This window comes from Capronia epimyces (assembly GCF_000585565.1).
Source record: "Capronia epimyces CBS 606.96 chromosome Unknown aczIQ-supercont1.6, whole genome shotgun sequence".
Classification (NCBI taxonomy): Eukaryota; Fungi; Ascomycota; class Eurotiomycetes; order Chaetothyriales; family Herpotrichiellaceae; genus Capronia; species Capronia epimyces.
Window position 1 is genome coordinate 1483256 of NW_006912909.1, and position 17923 is coordinate 1501178.

The 17923-nt window shown below is 54.1% G+C and overlaps 6 protein-coding genes across 6 annotated transcripts; 2 read left to right on the forward strand and 4 right to left on the reverse strand.

The window, feature by feature from the left end:
- Nucleotides 1–266: 266 nt before the first annotated feature.
- A1O3_07429 (uncharacterized protein) lies at nt 267–1451 on the reverse strand (the record flags this gene model as incomplete). The annotated part of the gene is made up of 1 exon (XM_007737539.1): nt 267–1451. The coding sequence occupies one exon, from the start codon at nt 1449–1451 to the stop codon at nt 267–269; it is 1185 nt and encodes a 394-aa protein (XP_007735729.1).
- Nucleotides 1452–2055: 604 nt separating this feature from the next.
- A1O3_07431 (uncharacterized protein) lies at nt 2056–5448 on the forward strand (the record flags this gene model as incomplete). The annotated part of the gene is made up of 2 exons (XM_007737540.1): nt 2056–2397; nt 2467–5448. The coding sequence occupies 2 exons, from the start codon at nt 2056–2058 to the stop codon at nt 5446–5448; spliced, it is 3324 nt and encodes a 1107-aa protein (XP_007735730.1).
- A 1031-nt stretch (nt 5449–6479) lies between these two features.
- Nucleotides 6480–8906, reverse strand: A1O3_07432 (uncharacterized protein; the record flags this gene model as incomplete). Its single annotated transcript, XM_007737541.1, has 1 exon — nt 6480–8906. One exon carries the CDS (start codon nt 8904–8906, stop codon nt 6480–6482), a length of 2427 nt encoding a protein of 808 aa, XP_007735731.1.
- A 3080-nt stretch (nt 8907–11986) lies between these two features.
- On the reverse strand, nt 11987–12528 carry A1O3_07433 (peptidyl-prolyl cis-trans isomerase-like 1; the record flags this gene model as incomplete). The annotated part of the gene is made up of 2 exons (XM_007737542.1): nt 11987–12442; nt 12496–12528. 2 exons carry the CDS (start codon nt 12526–12528, stop codon nt 11987–11989), a joined length of 489 nt encoding a protein of 162 aa, XP_007735732.1.
- Nucleotides 12529–13262: 734 nt separating this feature from the next.
- On the reverse strand, nt 13263–14390 carry A1O3_07434 (uncharacterized protein; the record flags this gene model as incomplete). The annotated part of the gene is made up of 1 exon (XM_007737543.1): nt 13263–14390. One exon carries the CDS (start codon nt 14388–14390, stop codon nt 13263–13265), a length of 1128 nt encoding a protein of 375 aa, XP_007735733.1.
- A 470-nt stretch (nt 14391–14860) lies between these two features.
- On the forward strand, nt 14861–17044 carry A1O3_07435 (3-methylcrotonyl-CoA carboxylase alpha subunit; the record flags this gene model as incomplete). The annotated part of the gene is made up of 1 exon (XM_007737544.1): nt 14861–17044. One exon carries the CDS (start codon nt 14861–14863, stop codon nt 17042–17044), a length of 2184 nt encoding a protein of 727 aa, XP_007735734.1.
- Nucleotides 17045–17923: the final 879 nt, after the last annotated feature.

A 17923-nucleotide genomic window follows, 5' to 3' on the forward strand; every position in this document is an offset into this window, starting at 1 on the left:
CATCGAGAACTTCCGCCGCTCGTCTCCGAGACGTCTGCCATTGAGACACTCATACAAGATAGATGAATGAGCACAGAGGCTAGAGACGTTGCACAATACTAGTATGAGGTACATTCTGTTTTTGCTACAATGATATCTCCCCGCATGTCTGCAGGAAGAGGTCAAGTCTAGTGATTCAGAACGCTGGCCGTTGGCGTCAAGCAGGGCGGCCAGTGCTACGACGATACGAGTAGACACGAAGAGCGAGACCAACTAAAACCTTGGCGTTATATTTTCCAGACCTTGACATTGTGCGGGTTTTTCGAGATGGCATGGGCGACGATTTTGCTGACGCTGCCCTGCTCCTCTCGTCCATTCCTCCATTCTTTCGGACCTGCGAGATAGGAGATGAACCCTGGAGGCCCAGAGATGAGAATTTGGCGCTGCTCTTGTGGCGTGGTCATCCCGGTTGTGAAGTCCTTGCCGTCGAATCGCGACAGCGCTCGAAGGACGGCGTCTTCGTCAATCCAAGTATCCTCGGCGTTCACAAAGTATTCAACAGTGACCTGGCCGGGATATTTTTTCTTCAGAGCCTCCAACTCTTTGACCAGGAGGCCCTGTTCTTGGGAGACTGGAGGTGGAGGTTTTGCTTTGGGTGTCGAGAAGAATCCAGACCACGTCGGCTTCGGAGGAACAGTCTCGGCAGGAGGAGCATCACTGACACCGCCTAAGCAGTCTTCCCGCATCCTGCTGGCCCACAAAATATGCAGCTTTTTGTCCTTGTTCGTCTGGTCTCCATCTATCGCTTTGTTTCCTTCAAACAGAGCATACGCGGCCTGTAGAGCCGGAGCGATCCCCGTTCCCCCAGCAAGAAAAACGATCTGTCGGACGTCCGGGTTGAACTCGTACTCGACGTTGGGGCCCCTCATCTCGACCTCGGCTCCGATGGGCAGTCTGTGTAGGTAACCTGAAACTTCGCCATGCGGGTCGTTCCTGATCAAGAACCGCAATTCTCGCTGTTTTTCACCGCCCACCGAGTCCAGTGGCGGCAGAGGAGTGTAGGCTCGGACGATCTGCAGTTGCGGTTGTTTGAAATGGACATTCCAGATACCCCTCTTCCGGGCGTCTGTGTACCGCTCAAAATCTTGGGCACCTCCTTCCGGCTTCAGGTGGAATATGCTGGCAGTCGACGACACTCGTTCTTTGGAGAGCAGCGAATATGCGGCGAAGGAGCTGTCTTTGCCATATATATTATACAGCTGCCAGCCTGCTATGAGACCTGCGCCAGAAAAGATTGCGATGACGAGCCGACGTGGGGCATACTTCGACCTTGAACGATCTTGTGTATGCGGCGGAGACTTTGGTGTGCCGGCAGAGGTAGAGGAATTGGACCGCGTGCAGCGTCTCAAGGGAAGCCGTTTTGAGGCATACTTCGAGTTGCGCGATGCCCCAGCCGAGCACCGTGCAAACATGGAAGACTCCCTCCGAACAGACTGTGAGACAATGTGCAGCACTCGCCGTCAAAGCTCGAATATCGCGGTACGAAGGATGTTGCAGTCAAAGAGTTCGTGCCGCTTTGGAGTACCTCTATTGGGCTAACTTAATATGGAGATTATATCTTGCTCCTTTCGAAACTTATTATTTGCCTTTAGACCCGTGTGCACGGCCAGCTTATCGATAAAGGGGAGGTCGAACTCTACAATGTTGTTATATATTAAAAGGTCTAACTTTTGAACACAAATCACCTCCAAAGGCGATACGAGCTGTCAAGCATGTTCAGCGCAATTGGTCTAGCGGTATGATTCTCGCTTAGGGTCAAATCCATCTGGATTCGCATCCAAATAAGTGCGAGAGGTCCCAGGTTCGATCCCTGGATTGCGCCCTTTCATTCTTCATTTTTGGAATTTTTTTGGCATTTTTTTGAGTCGCGCGGAGCTCGGAGCATCTTTCGAATCAGTCTGGTCTTGATTCGCCAAGAAATGACATCAATATAAATTCGTGTCGGCGGGCCAAATCCCACTCACTTCAACACGCGTCCGCCGCAGGAAAACACAAAGTCAGGTCTGCCGTCGCAGCATGGGCCCTTCAACTGAGGCGGCGGGTCAAAAGCGCAAGGTGACTTTTGACAGACCTGGACAATCTTCTAGCGCACGCAAACGACAGAAGGTGCAAGAGGCTCGCAATGTTTCTGTCCAGTCAGCTGCGGCGGCGCTCTCGTCCAACGGCGAACTCAATGTCGCCTCATTCATCAAGGCCCGGGAGTTTGAAATTGGTGCACTGGAGAGGAGCATGCAGAGGGCGAGGACGGCCTTGACGGTCAGAGCCTTCCAACAAGTTCCGAGTCACATGCGAAGGAGGTCTGCCAGTCACAATGCCAAAAAGGTGCCCCGGCGGCTGCGACGTAGGGCAGAGCACGAGGTGAGCTTATTGATTTTCTGGGGAGAAGTTGTCGCCGTGTGCTGACAGGGCTGACCAGCATGGGTGTAGATGAGAGTCGACAACACTCCCAAACGGACGCGTACACCCTCCCGGAAACTGAGACTACGCCTCGAGACCGCAAAGGCGGTCCGTAAGATGAATCAAAAGACCCAAACAGTGCGTCGGAGGAAAAGGGAAGCCAAGCTGAACGCAAAGCAGACGGACCCTGAAAACCACGTCTCCACGGCACGTGTGCCGCGCTTGAAGAAGAATACACTGGCCGAGCCCCCGAAAGCTACGACGAAATATAAAAAGAGACAGGTCAACAAGACATGGCTACCCACCCATCTATGGCACACGAAACGGGCACATATGACCGGTCCCACGGAACCGTTGTGGAGGCTGGCGATCCCGTGGAGGCCTACCGAGAAGAGCTACAGACCGAGTCACCGCGCCGCAGGAAGTCGCGGTTGCATAGCCTGGGACACTAGCTACATGTCCACGGTGGCATGTTGGGGAACCGAGCACGCGCTGGATAGCCTGCTGAACTCTCTGGGTTTCCGTCCCAACGGCCTCACCCCCACCCTGCAGAGAAAATGGAAGTCAGGGACCAGGTTTGCAGAGGGCTTTGTCTGTGAGCGAGACGGCGAGAACAGGCCGATTGCTCCGGCCACAGTCCTATGGTGTATTCAGCCTCAGGGGAAAGGGACGATGGCTGAGCCCTCCAAGTTTGCTGAAGAAATGGAGGTTGATACGAATGATCAGGCCCAAGCTCCAACGCCTCGGATCAAAAATGAGGGCAAGGCAAGACTCGAGCACCGACTCTTGATCCGGATTCATCCCTCGGCCTTCCACCAGTTCTGGCAGGAGCTGTTGAAGGTCGCGAAAATGCAGAAACCACAAGTACTGGTGGAAGATCTTCGCTTCGAGATCGGGAGCCTGGAGATCCAAGGCCCTGGATCGACCGAGTCGTTACTGGGCGTACTGCGGCCTTTCCACAGAGTTGGCGAGGCGGAAGATACCATGGCAACTCTGTGGACCTCTCTGGCGGGGCTCAACAATCCTGGAACACTACCGCAGAATGCCATACTGTCTTTTGATATGGTCGATCCTCGACTCAGTTATCCGCCCAAGCGGATCACGCTGCCGAGAGATACCGACGCAACTCAGTTGAACGAGATCTTGGTTTCCTGGCCGCCCGACAAGGAGCTGTCTTGCTCCAAATTGACGTCACACAGAGAACGTTGGACAGTGAGCAAGTCGTTACCGTCACAGAAAGCTATCAATCGTCGCAGGGCACTTGCTCCGCCCGGTCACGCACCAGCACCATCAGCAAAAGATCCACCTATACCCGTGATTCTTCTAGCTTCGAGAATTGAAGACGTGTCGGCGACCAAATGCGGTAGCCTCCAAGGATCGTGGACTGTCCTTCTACCTTGGTCTTGTGTGGATCCGGTTTGGCGTTCGTTGATGTACTACCCCCTTTCAGCAGGAGGGACGCCGCGGTTTGGAGGACTCCACGAGAAACAACAAATGGCATTTGAGCAAAAAGTCCCTTGGTTCCCCGGGGACGTACCCGGAACTGATGCAGGGAAAGCATGGGAGCGTACCCAGAGTGAGAAGAGGTTTGACCAATGGATGCGCAGACCTCCCAAATATAGGACTGCGTGGGAGAAGCTTGACCTAGGTCTAGATAGGTCCGGTGAGGTCGGTAGAGGCTGGGCCTGTGACTGGGAATATCTGTTCGAGAGCAAGAGAGACGTCGCGGCAAGAGAAAGCGGACCCACTGCCACGACTACCACCCAGTTGCCTGCGGCGAAAACAGCAAAGCCATTGCTTACCCAGCGACAACGCAAAGCAGTCCAATCTCGAGCCCAAGCTGAGATCGAAGCCGGCGCGGAAGAGGCAACTCGTCGACGCAACACCTCCAGCCCGGAAAGCGAAGATGAAACCGGACCTCCGGCCCTCCCTGCTGAAGTCCACTACACCCAGCTTTCGCCCTCAGTTGCTCGGTTGCTCCTCAAGAATCCATCAGCTGCCCTGTTCCCGTCTACTCCAGCCCTGATTACCATCCGCATTACGCTGCTGGATAAGGGAAGCCCGAATCCCGCAGCTCGGATATACCGACTTCCCTCGACTCGTACATCCATAGCAGCCACTGGAACCGAACCTCCAGCGAGCAAAACAAATGCCGAACCCACACCACAAACGCATCCGCAAGCTTGGTCCTCCGCGCCACCGGCGGCCCAGCAACCCCCTGCAACCAGCACGACCGAATCGTCGCTGTCGAGCACATCTGCTCTCGGCCTGCGGGAGCGCTGGCTTGCATTGGACCCTTCCTACGACCAAGACTGTCCACCCAATGGCAACGCCCGCACCCGTCTGAAAAAGCAAAAGACCAACCGGTTCGGCGTACCAAGTCAACAGCACGCGTACCCGCGCGAATCGCTCGCAAAGATCAACGTGCTTCCTAAGAACGCGCCTCCCGAAATCGTCGCCAAGTTCGGACCCGACAGCGCCTTTGGGCGCGGTGATGGAGAAATCCCCAAGGAGAGACCACCACCAGCCCGTAACCAGAAAGCTCAAAGGACGGCGAAAGGGAAAGGCAGGGACAAAGCCGGCCTAGGCAAGCCCCCTGGTGATGCCAACCCCGACGCGAGCAAGGGCAATCCCTACCTCGACCCGGCCGACACCGACGCGCCGAACCTCGCCGCCGAACTTGCTGGTCTCATGGTTCCAGGTCCCATGGGGCCGCAGACCGAGTGGACAAGACATCCTCCGTGCCCGGACGTCGACGACCTGATTGGATTCGTCACGTCGGGCGGCTACAATCTGTCCGAGGGACGAGGCACCGCTGTCGGCGCTATATGGGCGCAGAGGCTGGTCGAGGGCTGGACGGCCGACGGCAAGGGTGCCGAAGGCGATGCACGCTCGAGGACCCTCGCCCCAGACAAAGCCAAGCAGCAGAACCAGAGACAGCGGAGGCTTTGTATAGTTCGTAACGCCGGTGAGAGCATCGGCCGCCTCGGGATATGGGAGTGCTGCGGTTGAAATGAACCAGAATACACAAGAATCCTGATTGATGCAATTGTAATCGCGGGATGGATCTTCATGTCCATTCCCTAATTTCTAATGTCAAGTGTCGCTGGGGACCACAGTCCTCTTCCCTCCCCCTCCCTTCTGGACAAACTAAGCAGTTAGTCTCCACAGCAGACAGAGAACACCAGGTCTCTTTCTTCCTTGTGTATCTAGGATGCAATTGCATCAAACAGGGGTCCTGAAGTCGTAGCGAGCGTTTCGAATTCGAGAAAGGACCAGGCCGCTTGCCTCTTAGACCTCCGACGGAGACCTCTCTTGCTACGTGGATATCTGTGCACTGGACCAGGCCTGACTTCTGCCTCCCCAGGCATCATTTATTCGAGGCAGGAAATGGCAATTGGAAAATGGAAACAGATTAGTTACACAGTACCTCGTCAATCGAGGCTCGCGTGACATGGGCCAAATGGTCGTCCAAAGACGGATGGAAGGCTTCAATAAACTATAGTCTAGATATAGTTGAGCTCTTTCTCGTTATGAGGATGCTCCTTGCATTCTCTGTTTTGTTTTATACACATGGAGCTACGATGGCTGGAGCCACAGCTGCAAAGCTCCCAATCGTACTTTCCGCAATTTCCAGGAGCTCCGGCGTTCTTTTCTCCCCACGTTGACTCGACAACGATGCTCATTCACACACAACACGAGAGGGTATCGAGAAAAATGAAAAAAGAGAAAGCTATAGTCCCAGCCGAGCCGAGATAAGCGCTCAAACAACAACATAGACAACCAAGGAAAATTGATCAGTGCTCTGAGAGCTCTGGACAATTGTGCAGACCGCAGCTCCTCACCATACGTCTGTACTCATCCCGTCGTAAATTAAACATGGCATCAGTAGCCTTGATGTCTGCAGCACGCAACACACGTATCCCGACGCCCTCATCCCCGACGAACGCATGCTTGGAGGGTTCACGTTTGAAGACGACGCCTTGTCAGCCAAGGGTCAATGTCAGCTAGCTGCCTGGCCCGTGTGAGGCCTTGCTTCAAATTTATATGGCATAATTTTCGGCGTGGAGAAAGATCTCGTCCTTCCCCGGATCCCTCCAGACCTCGCTCTGCAGTCTGGCGACAGTGTTCGCCACATCGGTCCTCATCTCGGGAGGTCCGCAAACATAGATGCAGGTTCGCCTGCCAAAATCCTTACTCAGGCCTTTCAGCATGTAAGGAATGTCAGGACGCCCGTACTCCGTATGCCAACCATCCCGGCGATTTGAGGTGACGTTTGTAGGAAGAAATGCGAAACGCATTAGGTTCTTTTGAAATTTGGTCGGGGTCTGCGGGAAGCCGAAGTCAAAGGCACGGGTGGCGTCGACCTGGGCTTGGGATAATGTCGACATGCGATGATCCCTGGGTGGAGGCGGAGGATAGTGAGCCTGATGGGCCTGTGCACCAGGAGGAGGTGGATAGTAAGTCTGATGGAGATCTGCGCCAGGAGGCGCTGGATGCCGAGGTGGTGAGAGGTAGGCCTGTGGTAGAGCGGTGATGCTGTCTTCGAATTCTCGTTTGAGATCCGGTTCTTGCTCCGCCGCCAGCGCAGAGTTCCGTTTGCTGCTGGCTCCGGCATGGTGGATGGCGTCGGTGATCTTGTCCCGGATTCCGCTAAGGCGGTGTTCTTTGACGTCCGGCCCGGGTACGGGGATCTGGCGTCTGGCGGCGGTGATGAAGAAGTGACATTGCACCGACCCCGGTGGAGCGCATTCTCGGCAGATGCGAAGCTCTTCCTTGAACCATTCCATGATATCCGGACGTTTCATGGCCCAGATGACGTGCACCTTGGATGTGGTGGCCTTGCCATCACGCATGCGCTTGATCAAGTCCAGGAGCTGACTGGCAATGGCTGTGATGCCGCTGCCTCCAGCGAAGAACACGACCTGATCAAAAGAGGCCATTTGCCGTTGCATGCCTCCGTACGGACCTTCGACGAAAGCCCTGTAGGTCTTGTAAGGTCCTTTCTTGATGCAGGTGTCGAGCACCTTGCGAGTGAACCCGCTGAACGGTCTGAACACCAGGGTCATGTCTCGGTATTGTTCGCCATATTCGGAAGGGAAGTCGAGACTGCACAGCGAGGCAATGGTGAACGGGTGGTTCTCCAACACTCCGATACCTGGCATCCTCAGATAGACGTACTGGCCAGGCCGCCATCTTTTCTGGGTAGGGATTGTGACTTTGACGGCATTCTCGGGCAAAATGGTCACGGCTGATTCTTCTCCAATCAGCCACGACGATCGCAGAGGGTTCATCCAGTTCAGGAAGAAGAGACGGGCAAACAGAGAAACAGCCATCAAGACCACGGTTGAGTAGAGATATGCCCAGGAGGTCAAGTAGTTGTGGCAATGCCAGAACATCAGACCAATGAAGGCCCACGCGACGGGAATGTGGAGCAGGACAAACAATTCGTACATCTTGGCTCGCAGAAAAGGGAGTGAATGCAGCGTCAGGAAGATCAGGGGAGCGATGGCGGCAATCCCAGTGGTGAAGACATAGTATCGCTGGTGGAAGTACAACTTGAATGTCGCATAGCCGTCGGGATCGGACACAGACTGATACCAGTAGGGAACGGCATGGATGATGGCAAAAGCAGTGCAAAGGTACGCCGTCCAGCGATGAAGAACAATCAGTCGCTCGTGACCGATGCCTGTCAGCATTGAAATCGGGTTTGCTTTGGTGGCCAAAACGACCACCCATGGGAGCAGGGAGACGGACATCATACCAGCTCGGACCGCCACGGGAGGTGACCCATACGCCATCGATGCATAGAAGAGCGGTCGCGGCAAGAAGCAGTAGAGGAGTGAGGCGGCCAGACAGATGGCCATGATGGCCAGAACCCCCAAAGATGGGAACGTGAACTTGAACTTGCCCATACGTAGAGCTGGCACAGGCCGGTAGAAGATCCATCTGAAGAAGGCGATGGTGTTGTTAAGGGGTGCGATTGCGGACATAGCTGCTTGCTGCTTCGGTTTCTCTGTTGGCAACGGGCCCTGGGATGGAAAAAAGTGCCTGGTCGATCCATCGGTCATGGCGCTGATGGCGCTCGGTAACTCGTTGTCCATATAGCCATGGTATCCTGGATACCCAAGTGGCGGTGACAATCCCGGCGGGCTTGACGCGGAGGCGGAATTGATGAGTTCTTCTTTGTAGAGAGCAGTCCGGATTTTGTCGCCCCAATAGTAGTACATGCGCATTAATGTCGTCGCGACCACCAGGATGATGCCCACGTAAACAAACAAGAGGCCATACTTTCCCGCCGCGTGGAAAGGATCATGTTGGATCGCATCCTGAAGAGCTGGAGGCGTGGTGCTGTTGATGGGAATGTTGACTCTCTTCACGAATTCTTCCACCGACCGTTCCACTGCCGACCATGTTTCTTCACCTCTCCCAGCCAAGCGACCCAGTGCCTCTGCCGACGATGAGGGCATAGTGGTGCGCGGGGTTAGGCTGGATAGCTCGACCGGCTTCCAGCAGCAGCCGTGAATGTGTATGGGACAGTGGGCAAGATGGTGATCTTTCTAGTCTTCAAGAGATGTGCGGCGAAAGGTCGTGTTTCTGGTCGAGGCCAGGCCGGCTGTCACTTCGACTGGGTCTATTGGATGTTATTGGTTTTTGTTGCAGGATGATCACGTATCCTGTGACCACTCGATGGCCACCGCAGAAGATAGCCGTCTTTGTGACCGATTGGGGTTGAGAAAGCCTGCTTTCTCAAAGGACAGAACGTCAAGGTAGCGAATGTAGGAAACGTAGGATCGCAGAAACGACGTCTCTTGGTTGTTGAGGAGGGAGGGGGCCGAATGGTAGGATATAGACCTGGGGACGATGCGAGAGAGAGACAAGTTGCTCACACGACAGATAGTGATGAACAAAATGCGCGCGTGCGGAGGGATTGCATACCTCGCTACTCACCGTGATATCGACGGATAGAGGCCATTCCCCAGAAGCTACCAACGGAGGGCAGCGTTCGTGACAAGGCCATGGGCTCAGCATATCGAGGACGGGCCCCGGGAGCCCTCCATCTCACAAGTTGCAGCAACTGAAGGAGAGTCAGCGCTTCGACGAGCGCGTGCATTGGTTGCGGGCAGGCCCAGCGCAAGACTGGAGGCGAGAGCAGTGGAACCTGGAGCGGACCGCGTCCTAGAGGGCCCCTGGAGGGGAGAATCATGCAGACGGCGACGCCATCTTCCGCAGCGGGATGGGAAACAAACGAGTCCGAGGGAGTGATTGGTGTTGCACAAAATGGAGCAGCAGAGCAAAACTGCGGTGGAGGGCGACTGCCTGCGACCGCCTGCGCCTGGAGCAAATCGCAGGCCGCCGTCGTTACCGCCCAAGTGTGACGGCCTGCAAACGGCACCTCTAGCTCTCCTGCATCCCACCAACCACCTCCCAGATACCCATCAATCCCATCCAGGGTTTCGAGAATCTCTGACGCTTCCGCGTCCCTGTTGCGCTCCCGAATGATCCGTCTTCTCAACGCGGCACGCTGCTCGATCGATGCGACCTCGGACAACACACTTCAATGTTCTATCCGCTCCGAACCCTCCGTATGCTACCGTGTGCTTATATCAGGGATCGAGCTGGTTGTCAGCAGGAAGCGCAGGTCTGCTTACACGCAGTGCTGGAGCGGTGTACCACTCAGCCAACCTTGAGCTAAAAGAAGCCGAGCGACAAACACGGCAGCTGTGCCTATCTATGCTTTTCATCTATGCTTCGCGTCGACAAGGTGACCCGGGTAGAGTGGCATTCCCGGAGGTGACTCTAATGTCGGTCGCCTCAGGCCAACTATCGCCTTGTTATACCTTCCTTCCTCGCCAGACTTGATCCCCGTCGTTTCCTGCGTCTATACCGTGGATAGATTCGAGCCTGAAGATGCTCTCGTCTCTCCATACAAAGTTTCTCAAATAGGGCCTGCGAGGAAGAACGACGGCGCAAGAAGTACCGATGCTATGTATCTCACGCACACAGTAAGCCACGCCACCGTTTGAAGGAGACGCTATAGATACCATCGAGATGTTCGTTCCGATGACTACCTAAATCAGACGCTCTGAGAAGAGATCGATCAGAGCAGGAGACAGTTCACGAAGAGCCCAGTGAGAAGCATCTGACTTGCTTTCGATCGTCTTCTTGAACACCCTGTATCTTCGAGGGCTTCGGAGTACGAATACTGCGGAGATTGGTCTCCTTGTCTCGGTATTATCTATTGTGATGCCATGTCCACGAGCCTCCGCAAGACAAAACAAGGGATAGAGAGAAGTCCAGCACTAGTCCGTGTGATGTGGATGTTGAAAGTCGGTGCAAGGGGAGGCTGATCAACTAAACATCCCCTTAATGCGATGTGCTGCGATGTGGCGGAATGTGATGGAGAAGGCCATTGCCATATGGCATTCGTGCTCTTCTCAATTTCCACAATACTTGACAGCGGCTAAGGCATGGTAGGTCAGAAGTTGGAACAGGATAAAGTATCGTCGCGCAGAGTTCTCATGCCAACAGGGCATTTCGAACTAGGGAAGACATGGCCGACATCAGGCTTGGTTTAACAGAGCCGCACGGGGTGCTGCAAGACAGCAGTCAGGACACAACATTAACGGAAGATTCGGTATAAGATGAAACCCTCAAGGCTGGACGAGGCTGAGTGAGGTTAGGTACTGTCAACGGGATTAGGATCGAGAGAGACAAGGCCCCGAAGTGGAACAACATGAGGCCAACGCGTCGCCAGGAAACGAGCCAAAAATCGACTGATAAGCGCTTGGAAAGCGTCGTGACGGATGGCTTGTCGCTAGATCCTGCACACTACCTCGCTCCAATGACACTTCAAAACAAGGCGCCCTGGAGCTCTGTATACTCCACCTTAGCCTCGCAGAGGAACAAGCCTTCGGATATCGAGGAACTTGGCCTAGGAGAAGTGGGTGTGAATGCAGACTGAACATCAGCCACCAATATTGAGTCGGCGGTAGTCCTCGGACATGCATTCTGCAAAACGTCTGCACTGATGGCCGCCAGCAAGGCATCGTGTACACATCCCCATAACATCTGCCCACTTCTGATATGTAGAGGTAAGACGGGGAACCGCGTTTGAGCTTGTCCTGAATCCACTCTAGGGACTGTGCCCTGGTCCATCAAATGTCCAGATGCGTATTTGCGAGTCCGACTGGCGCCTTGGACTTAGTTTGACAAAGTATTGTTTCGGACATGGGCAGTGAAAGCAGCAGAGGACACAGCAAGAGCCATTGTCGAGAAATCCCTGGCACTGATCATTCGCATGATTCTTGACTTGAATGGGATTGTGGCCGTCACGAAGCTACCCAGCGGACGTGTGGCTGCGAGTTTCTGTTATAGAGCTTTTCAAAGGAGTGCTCTCCTCCGTAAGATTGTCGGTGCAGTGGAGGGCGGTCTGAGAGCTCCGTTGGATGCAGAGTGTCGAGGGGCATATCTTTGGAGGCCAGTACTGCACACTTCATCTTTGTCCTCTTGGGATGATATCCGAATGCTGATCGCAGATAGGTGGCCATCATTCTCGTTCCGTCCCCTCAACGACTTGTGCTCGGATTATCTTGACTTCCTCCAGAGGTCGATCCTCGCTGTTCGTCTTGACCAGACCCATCCTCTGCACGACCTTCATCCCACTCTTGACGCGACCAAATATCGTGTGTTTTCCGTCCAACCAAGGAGTGGGAGCCAAAGTGATGAAGAATTGACTGCCGTTGGTGTCTTTCCCGCTATTTGCCATGCTCAACACTCCAGCGCCGGTATGTTTCAGCGAAGAATGGATCTCGTCGGCAAACTTTTCTCCATAGATGCTCGAACCACCTCGCCCTGTTCCTGTGGGATCGCCCGTTTGTACCATGAAATTAGGGATGATGCGATGGAAAATGACGTTGTCGTAGTAGCCTCGTTGCGCCAGGGTTGAGAAGTTTTTGCAGGTTCTTGGAGCATGATCATTGTATAACTCGACCGTGATGGCGCCCTAGACGACTGATGAGTACAAGGAAAAGGAGACGCGGGAGGGAGATTCTATACCATGGTTGTCTCAAGAACGACATCTGTTGCCATTTTGATGTCTGTTATACCCGCCCGAGTCCTGCAAAGCTGCCCGGAAGAATAATTCACAATATCTTTTACAGATACTATTTATTCTGTGCCCATCCTCTTGCACTGCCATGAAAATATGTCCAGGTCACGTGCCTGAAGCACCTTCACTCCTTCTGGTCGCACTTTTTTGATCAGAATCATGGGCTTGGGCGACGAGTCATGTTAAGGACAGTCTGGTTGAGAATAATAGCTGCACAGGAGGGTTCATTATAATTGCTGGACCTACCTTACATTATGAGCCACAGACCCGTTGTCGCCCGGCTATACGAATAAACAGCAGACTACAAGCTCTCGAACAAGTACTACTTGCCAGGCGTCTCCGAGGACGACCATCTGACAGTTGATTTTGCATCTGTATGGCCTCATTTCGAAAGCAGCTCGCTTCAACCCTTCAGGAATTGGCCTCGAGATACGTTGCAATTGGCCTCTCTGGTTAAACCGAGACAATGTCCTATGTACCGGCCCACGATGAGAAGTAGTGTGAATCAGTCTGGGGCTGTTTCGTGGCTTCCTCCGAAAGTACGTTGCTGCACTTATGAACATACAACCATTAATCGTTACATCCAAACATCTCGTGAGTACCATGCCAGCATCAGTGATCAAAGGGGCACTTGTGAGTCTTTAAGGAGCTGTGCAGCTGCTCCCAATCCTCCCAATATGCCCTGCAGAAGTGAAGCATGATCTACCAGCAAAGATCAATTTCCACCGTTCCGTGTTCGCCTGGAGCTTGTAGGTGCTGTTGAAGCGCTCTTGGAGTTCGTTGATGCCACTCTCTTCGCTCGACTGCTCGCGGTGGATTTGAGAGGGCCTGCCTCCTCGACGTATACTTCTTCTAGGGCCTTTCGTTTCCTGCTATCGTTGGAGCTCAACTCCTTGACGGCCGATGGCTTTTCTGGTTTGGAATGGCTGTCATTGGCGGTGGCATGATCCGGCGGCTTGTCGGCGGATTCCCGAGAAGAAAGACTTGCTCTGTCGGTAGAGCTTGCGTCGATGTTCTTGGTATCAAACAGGGTCGATGGGCTTAAGGTGGACAGCGACGGGTGGTCCGGTTTGAGTCGACGTCGCTTTCGGGGAAGCTCGTCGTCACTAACTCCATCCGAGCCAACTGGAAGAGCAGTGCTAGGAGATTCGTTCGACGCGTCTTCCTCAATCTCACCCCCGGCAATCTCTTCTTCATCTTGGCCGTTATCATCGTATACAGACTCTTGGTGTTCTCCATTTTGTTCAAACGGCTGTCCTTGGACATTCTTTAAACCCATATCTTCCAAACTCATATCTTTTGCCCAGGACTCGTCCTCATTGATATCGCGCTGGCTTCGACCCCAGCCGCTATCCGTAATAGCGAAAACTTCCCTCCAGTTTTTCATCAGCGCCACTTTGAGCTGTTGGCCCTCCTTGTAACATGGGGGTCCAACTGTGGCAGGTTTCGCCCAAACCGTGCCCTTGATACAGCGGCTTATCAAGTCCACATCTTGGGCATCCGCAAGGGATTTTCCTGGCGTCTCGTTCAGTTTTCGCTTCTTCCCTCTCTTTGGCTTTCCATTCTTATCGTTTTCCTTTCTGGAGGATCGACTAAGGGGACTTCCAGCTTGGGGATTTTGTTTCAGCAACACGGGGTCATCATCCATGTAATCGTCCGAATAGTATTCCCAGTCACTGAAGTAGTCTTGAAGCTCGGAGCCGGCAATTTCACCCTCGTAGATGGGACTGTGGACGGCGTGCTCAGCGAGGTCGTCGGCTAACTCTGGCGCCGGATCTGCGTCGTACAGAATATCTTCAATGTCATCGTAAGGTGAGTATGCATAGTCCTCGAAGTCGGACATCTTGTGGGTTCGGGATCATGAACGCATTCTCAGTGGTATGAAGACTCGGCAGAAAGAGGAGGGCGGAGGGTGGATTGAGGGAAGTGAGTCGAGAGGTGTTGGCAGCGGTGGAGCGAGTTGCCTGTGTTCGGATACCGACAAGCACAAACGTCAGTTGGGTCAATCTCGCGCTCCAACACAGATTCCTTGACGATGTTTAAGTTGTACCCTCGAGGCTCACGAGTGTGTTAGCGGGTGTGGTACCCGTGTGACTATGTCGGGCAGGAAGATGTGTTTTCTGCCGCTCCACCTAACGCGTTTAGTCTCCGACCGGGAAGCACTCAGCTCGGAATCCCCGCATTCCTGCTCTTGCCGGCAACATGCGACGACAACCGCGATTCCGGGGAACTTCCTGCGATACATAAGACTCGATGCCTCTGCCAGCCGCTGGCGTCTTTCCAATGTGATTCTCGCACAGAGCTGGTCCCATCATGCCAAACTACCGACTGCCCCGTGCTGGCGTCTGGCGAGCGAGATCAGTTCTCTGCTCGTCCCCTTCCCACGCCCAATGTCGGGCCAATCATACCAAATCTCAACCAACCAAGTCCCTCGACTCGATCCTGATCGCCAATCGAGGCGAGATTGCCATTCGCGTCAATCGAACTGCAGCCCAGCATGGAATACGGACCACTACCCTCTACACAAATCCGGATGCTCATTCACAGCATGCCCACTGCTCACCCTTCTCCTTCAACCTAGGCCCAACCACGGCTTATCTAGACCAAGAGAAGATCCTGGCCATAGCGAAGCAGCAAGGCTGTCAGGCCATCCACCCAGGATATGGATTCCTGTCGGAAAATGCGGAATTTGCAAGAAGATGCGCCGAAGAGGGAGTCACCTTTATTGGGCCTCCTCCTAGTGCTATGGAAGACATGGGCGACAAGGCAAGAAGCAAAGAGATTATGAACGCGGCCGGAGTCCCATGCGTACCTGGGTACCACGGCGCAGACCAGGCGCCAGAAAGTCTTGCGAAGGAGGCTGAGCAGATCGGTTATCCAGTCCTCATCAAGGCTGTTCGCGGTGGAGGTGGTAAAGGCATGCGGATTGTAAAGAGCGCGAAGGACTTTCAGGATATGCTTGAAAGTGCAAAGAGCGAGGCACGAAACTCGTTTGGTAACGATGAAGTGCTCGTGGAGAAATACATCATCACGCCGCGACATATAGAGGTTCAAGTGTTTGCCGACCAGCACGGAAATTGCGTTGCCCTTGGGGAGCGGGACTGCTCGATACAGCGGAGACATCAGAAGATCCTTGAGGAGTCACCAGCACCGTTCCTGGACGACAGTATCCGGAAGGACCTGTGGGAAAAGGCCCGAGCCGCTGCTCTGGCCGTCCAGTACGAAGGCGCGGGCACGGTTGAGTTCATTTTTGACAACGATACCGGAGAGTTCTACTTCATGGAGATGAACACCCGACTCCAAGTCGAGCACCCCGTCACGGAAATGGTGACTGGGTTGGACCTTGTCCACTGGCAGATTCTGGTAGCAGAAGGCCACCCATTACCGTTGACCCAGGAACAGGTCGAGGAGCAGATCGCGCTGCGGGGCCATGCCATTGAAGCTCGCATCTATGCCGAGAATCCAGACAAAGGCTTCATCCCAGATTCCGGAGAGCTTCTACATGTCAGACTCCCTACGCAGTCGGCTGACGTCCGCATTGACAGCGGATTTGTGGAAGGCGATCAAGTTTCGAGCCACTACGACCCTATGATCGCAAAGCTCATCGTTCGAGGCGAGGACAGGAAAGACGCATTGCGCAAAATGGCGGCCGCACTGCAAGACTACGAGGTGGCCGGGCCAGTGACAAACATCGACTTCCTCAAACGAGTGTGCAAATCCCCCGACTTCGTGGCTGGCCAAGTCGAGACAGGCTACATCGAAAAGCATCGTGATGAATTATTCCCACAAACGACCGTGACACCTGAAGCGCTCGCCGAGGCAGCCATAGCATCATTCCTGCATTCGTCTACACAGGCCTCGGGCGCAGGAGTCTCAGCATGGCAAACGTCATCTCCATCCTGGCTCAAGACCTCCTCCGATTTTCAGCCTCGGACTTTTCAATTTCAGTCGGCCGACTTTGAACCTGGACCGGGAAAAACGCCAGAGGTCTACAGCGTGGAGTTGCAACAGACCAGCCCCGGCCATTTTGCAGTGACCACGCCATCCCAAGCGGCCCCATTGCAGGTGTCATCGTCGCTCAACACGTCGACTAATACTATAACCACTTATTTCCCCCATACCCGTCAAACCTCGCGTGTGGTGTTCAGTTCATCAGATTCTGGCGTCATCCACCTCTTCACTCCTCAAGGCTCGTTTCGTCTTGTTGCTCCCCAGCCTGCCTGGTTGTCAAAGGCACTCGGTGTTGTCGAGAAGCCCAACTCACTGTTCTCGCCCATGCCGGCGAAGATCCTGCGGGTCCTTGTCAAGCCGGGCGACACGGTACACAAGGACCAGCCGCTGCTGGTCATCGAGAGCATGAAGATGGAGACTGTCATACGCAGCCCTGCGGAGGGCTCGGTCGTGAAGAGAATCGTGCATGGCGAGGGTGAAGTTGTGCGTAGTGGTGTCGAGTTGGTGGAATTTGAAGAGGGTGAGGCCACGGAACCGAACGCTTGAGCCGTCGGTCCGTGTCGACAACGCAACATCTGAGCTTATACTAGACGAGTCAATACTAGATATTTGGGGGGCTCGGCAACAGACCTCTTGTTTGGTCAGGTCGTGCTGCTGCAGAAGTCCATCCACCTCACCACCAAGCCGGGTGGTTTCTCCCCAGAATGCCCGCACGCATTACTATAGATCATATCTACCATTCCACGTCCATGTTCTGTTGCTTTCCTTTGTGTGCCAGGCCAATCCATCGAACCAGGTTGTGAACAATCGGGTCGATGCAAGGAGTGACGAACTAAAGGAAGGCGTAGTATGACTGGGACAGAACGGGGATAGACTGAGAATAAAGCAGTTTGAAGATATCCACAGACACAACTGCCCGAGAGCATGGCATCGACCAGGGCCAGTGTATCAACCTCTTGTCAAGCTTGTGACATCATGTTGGGAGTTCCAGCAACTCTAGCTTAGACTAGAAAAATGTGATATCCAAGCTAGAGTTTGCTATCGGTAACAGAAATGGCATGCTTCAGGATGCTACTTGTCGACCGATGCCATCTGCCGAAGCCAGTGAGCGGCAGAGTGTTGATCATTACAGACCTTGTGTATCTTGAGGCTGTGGAAGTACGGGAGGCAACGCCGAGCTTGAACTAAAGTCAGTCATGAGGCGGGATAGTTTCTTGACGTTCATCCGTCTCCTCATCTCGGATTGGGAGTGTACTGCCGGCGTCCCTGTTGCATCATCTAGCATACGACTAAGGACGGACGCGCATTTTGCCCAGCTCATCGGGTCAAAGCAGGTTCCCACCGGTACTGAGATAGAGAGGGGGCATCGGCCTTCCCACTATATCCCGTCGAAAATTGCCGTGATGGATATGTAGGTCGTATAGA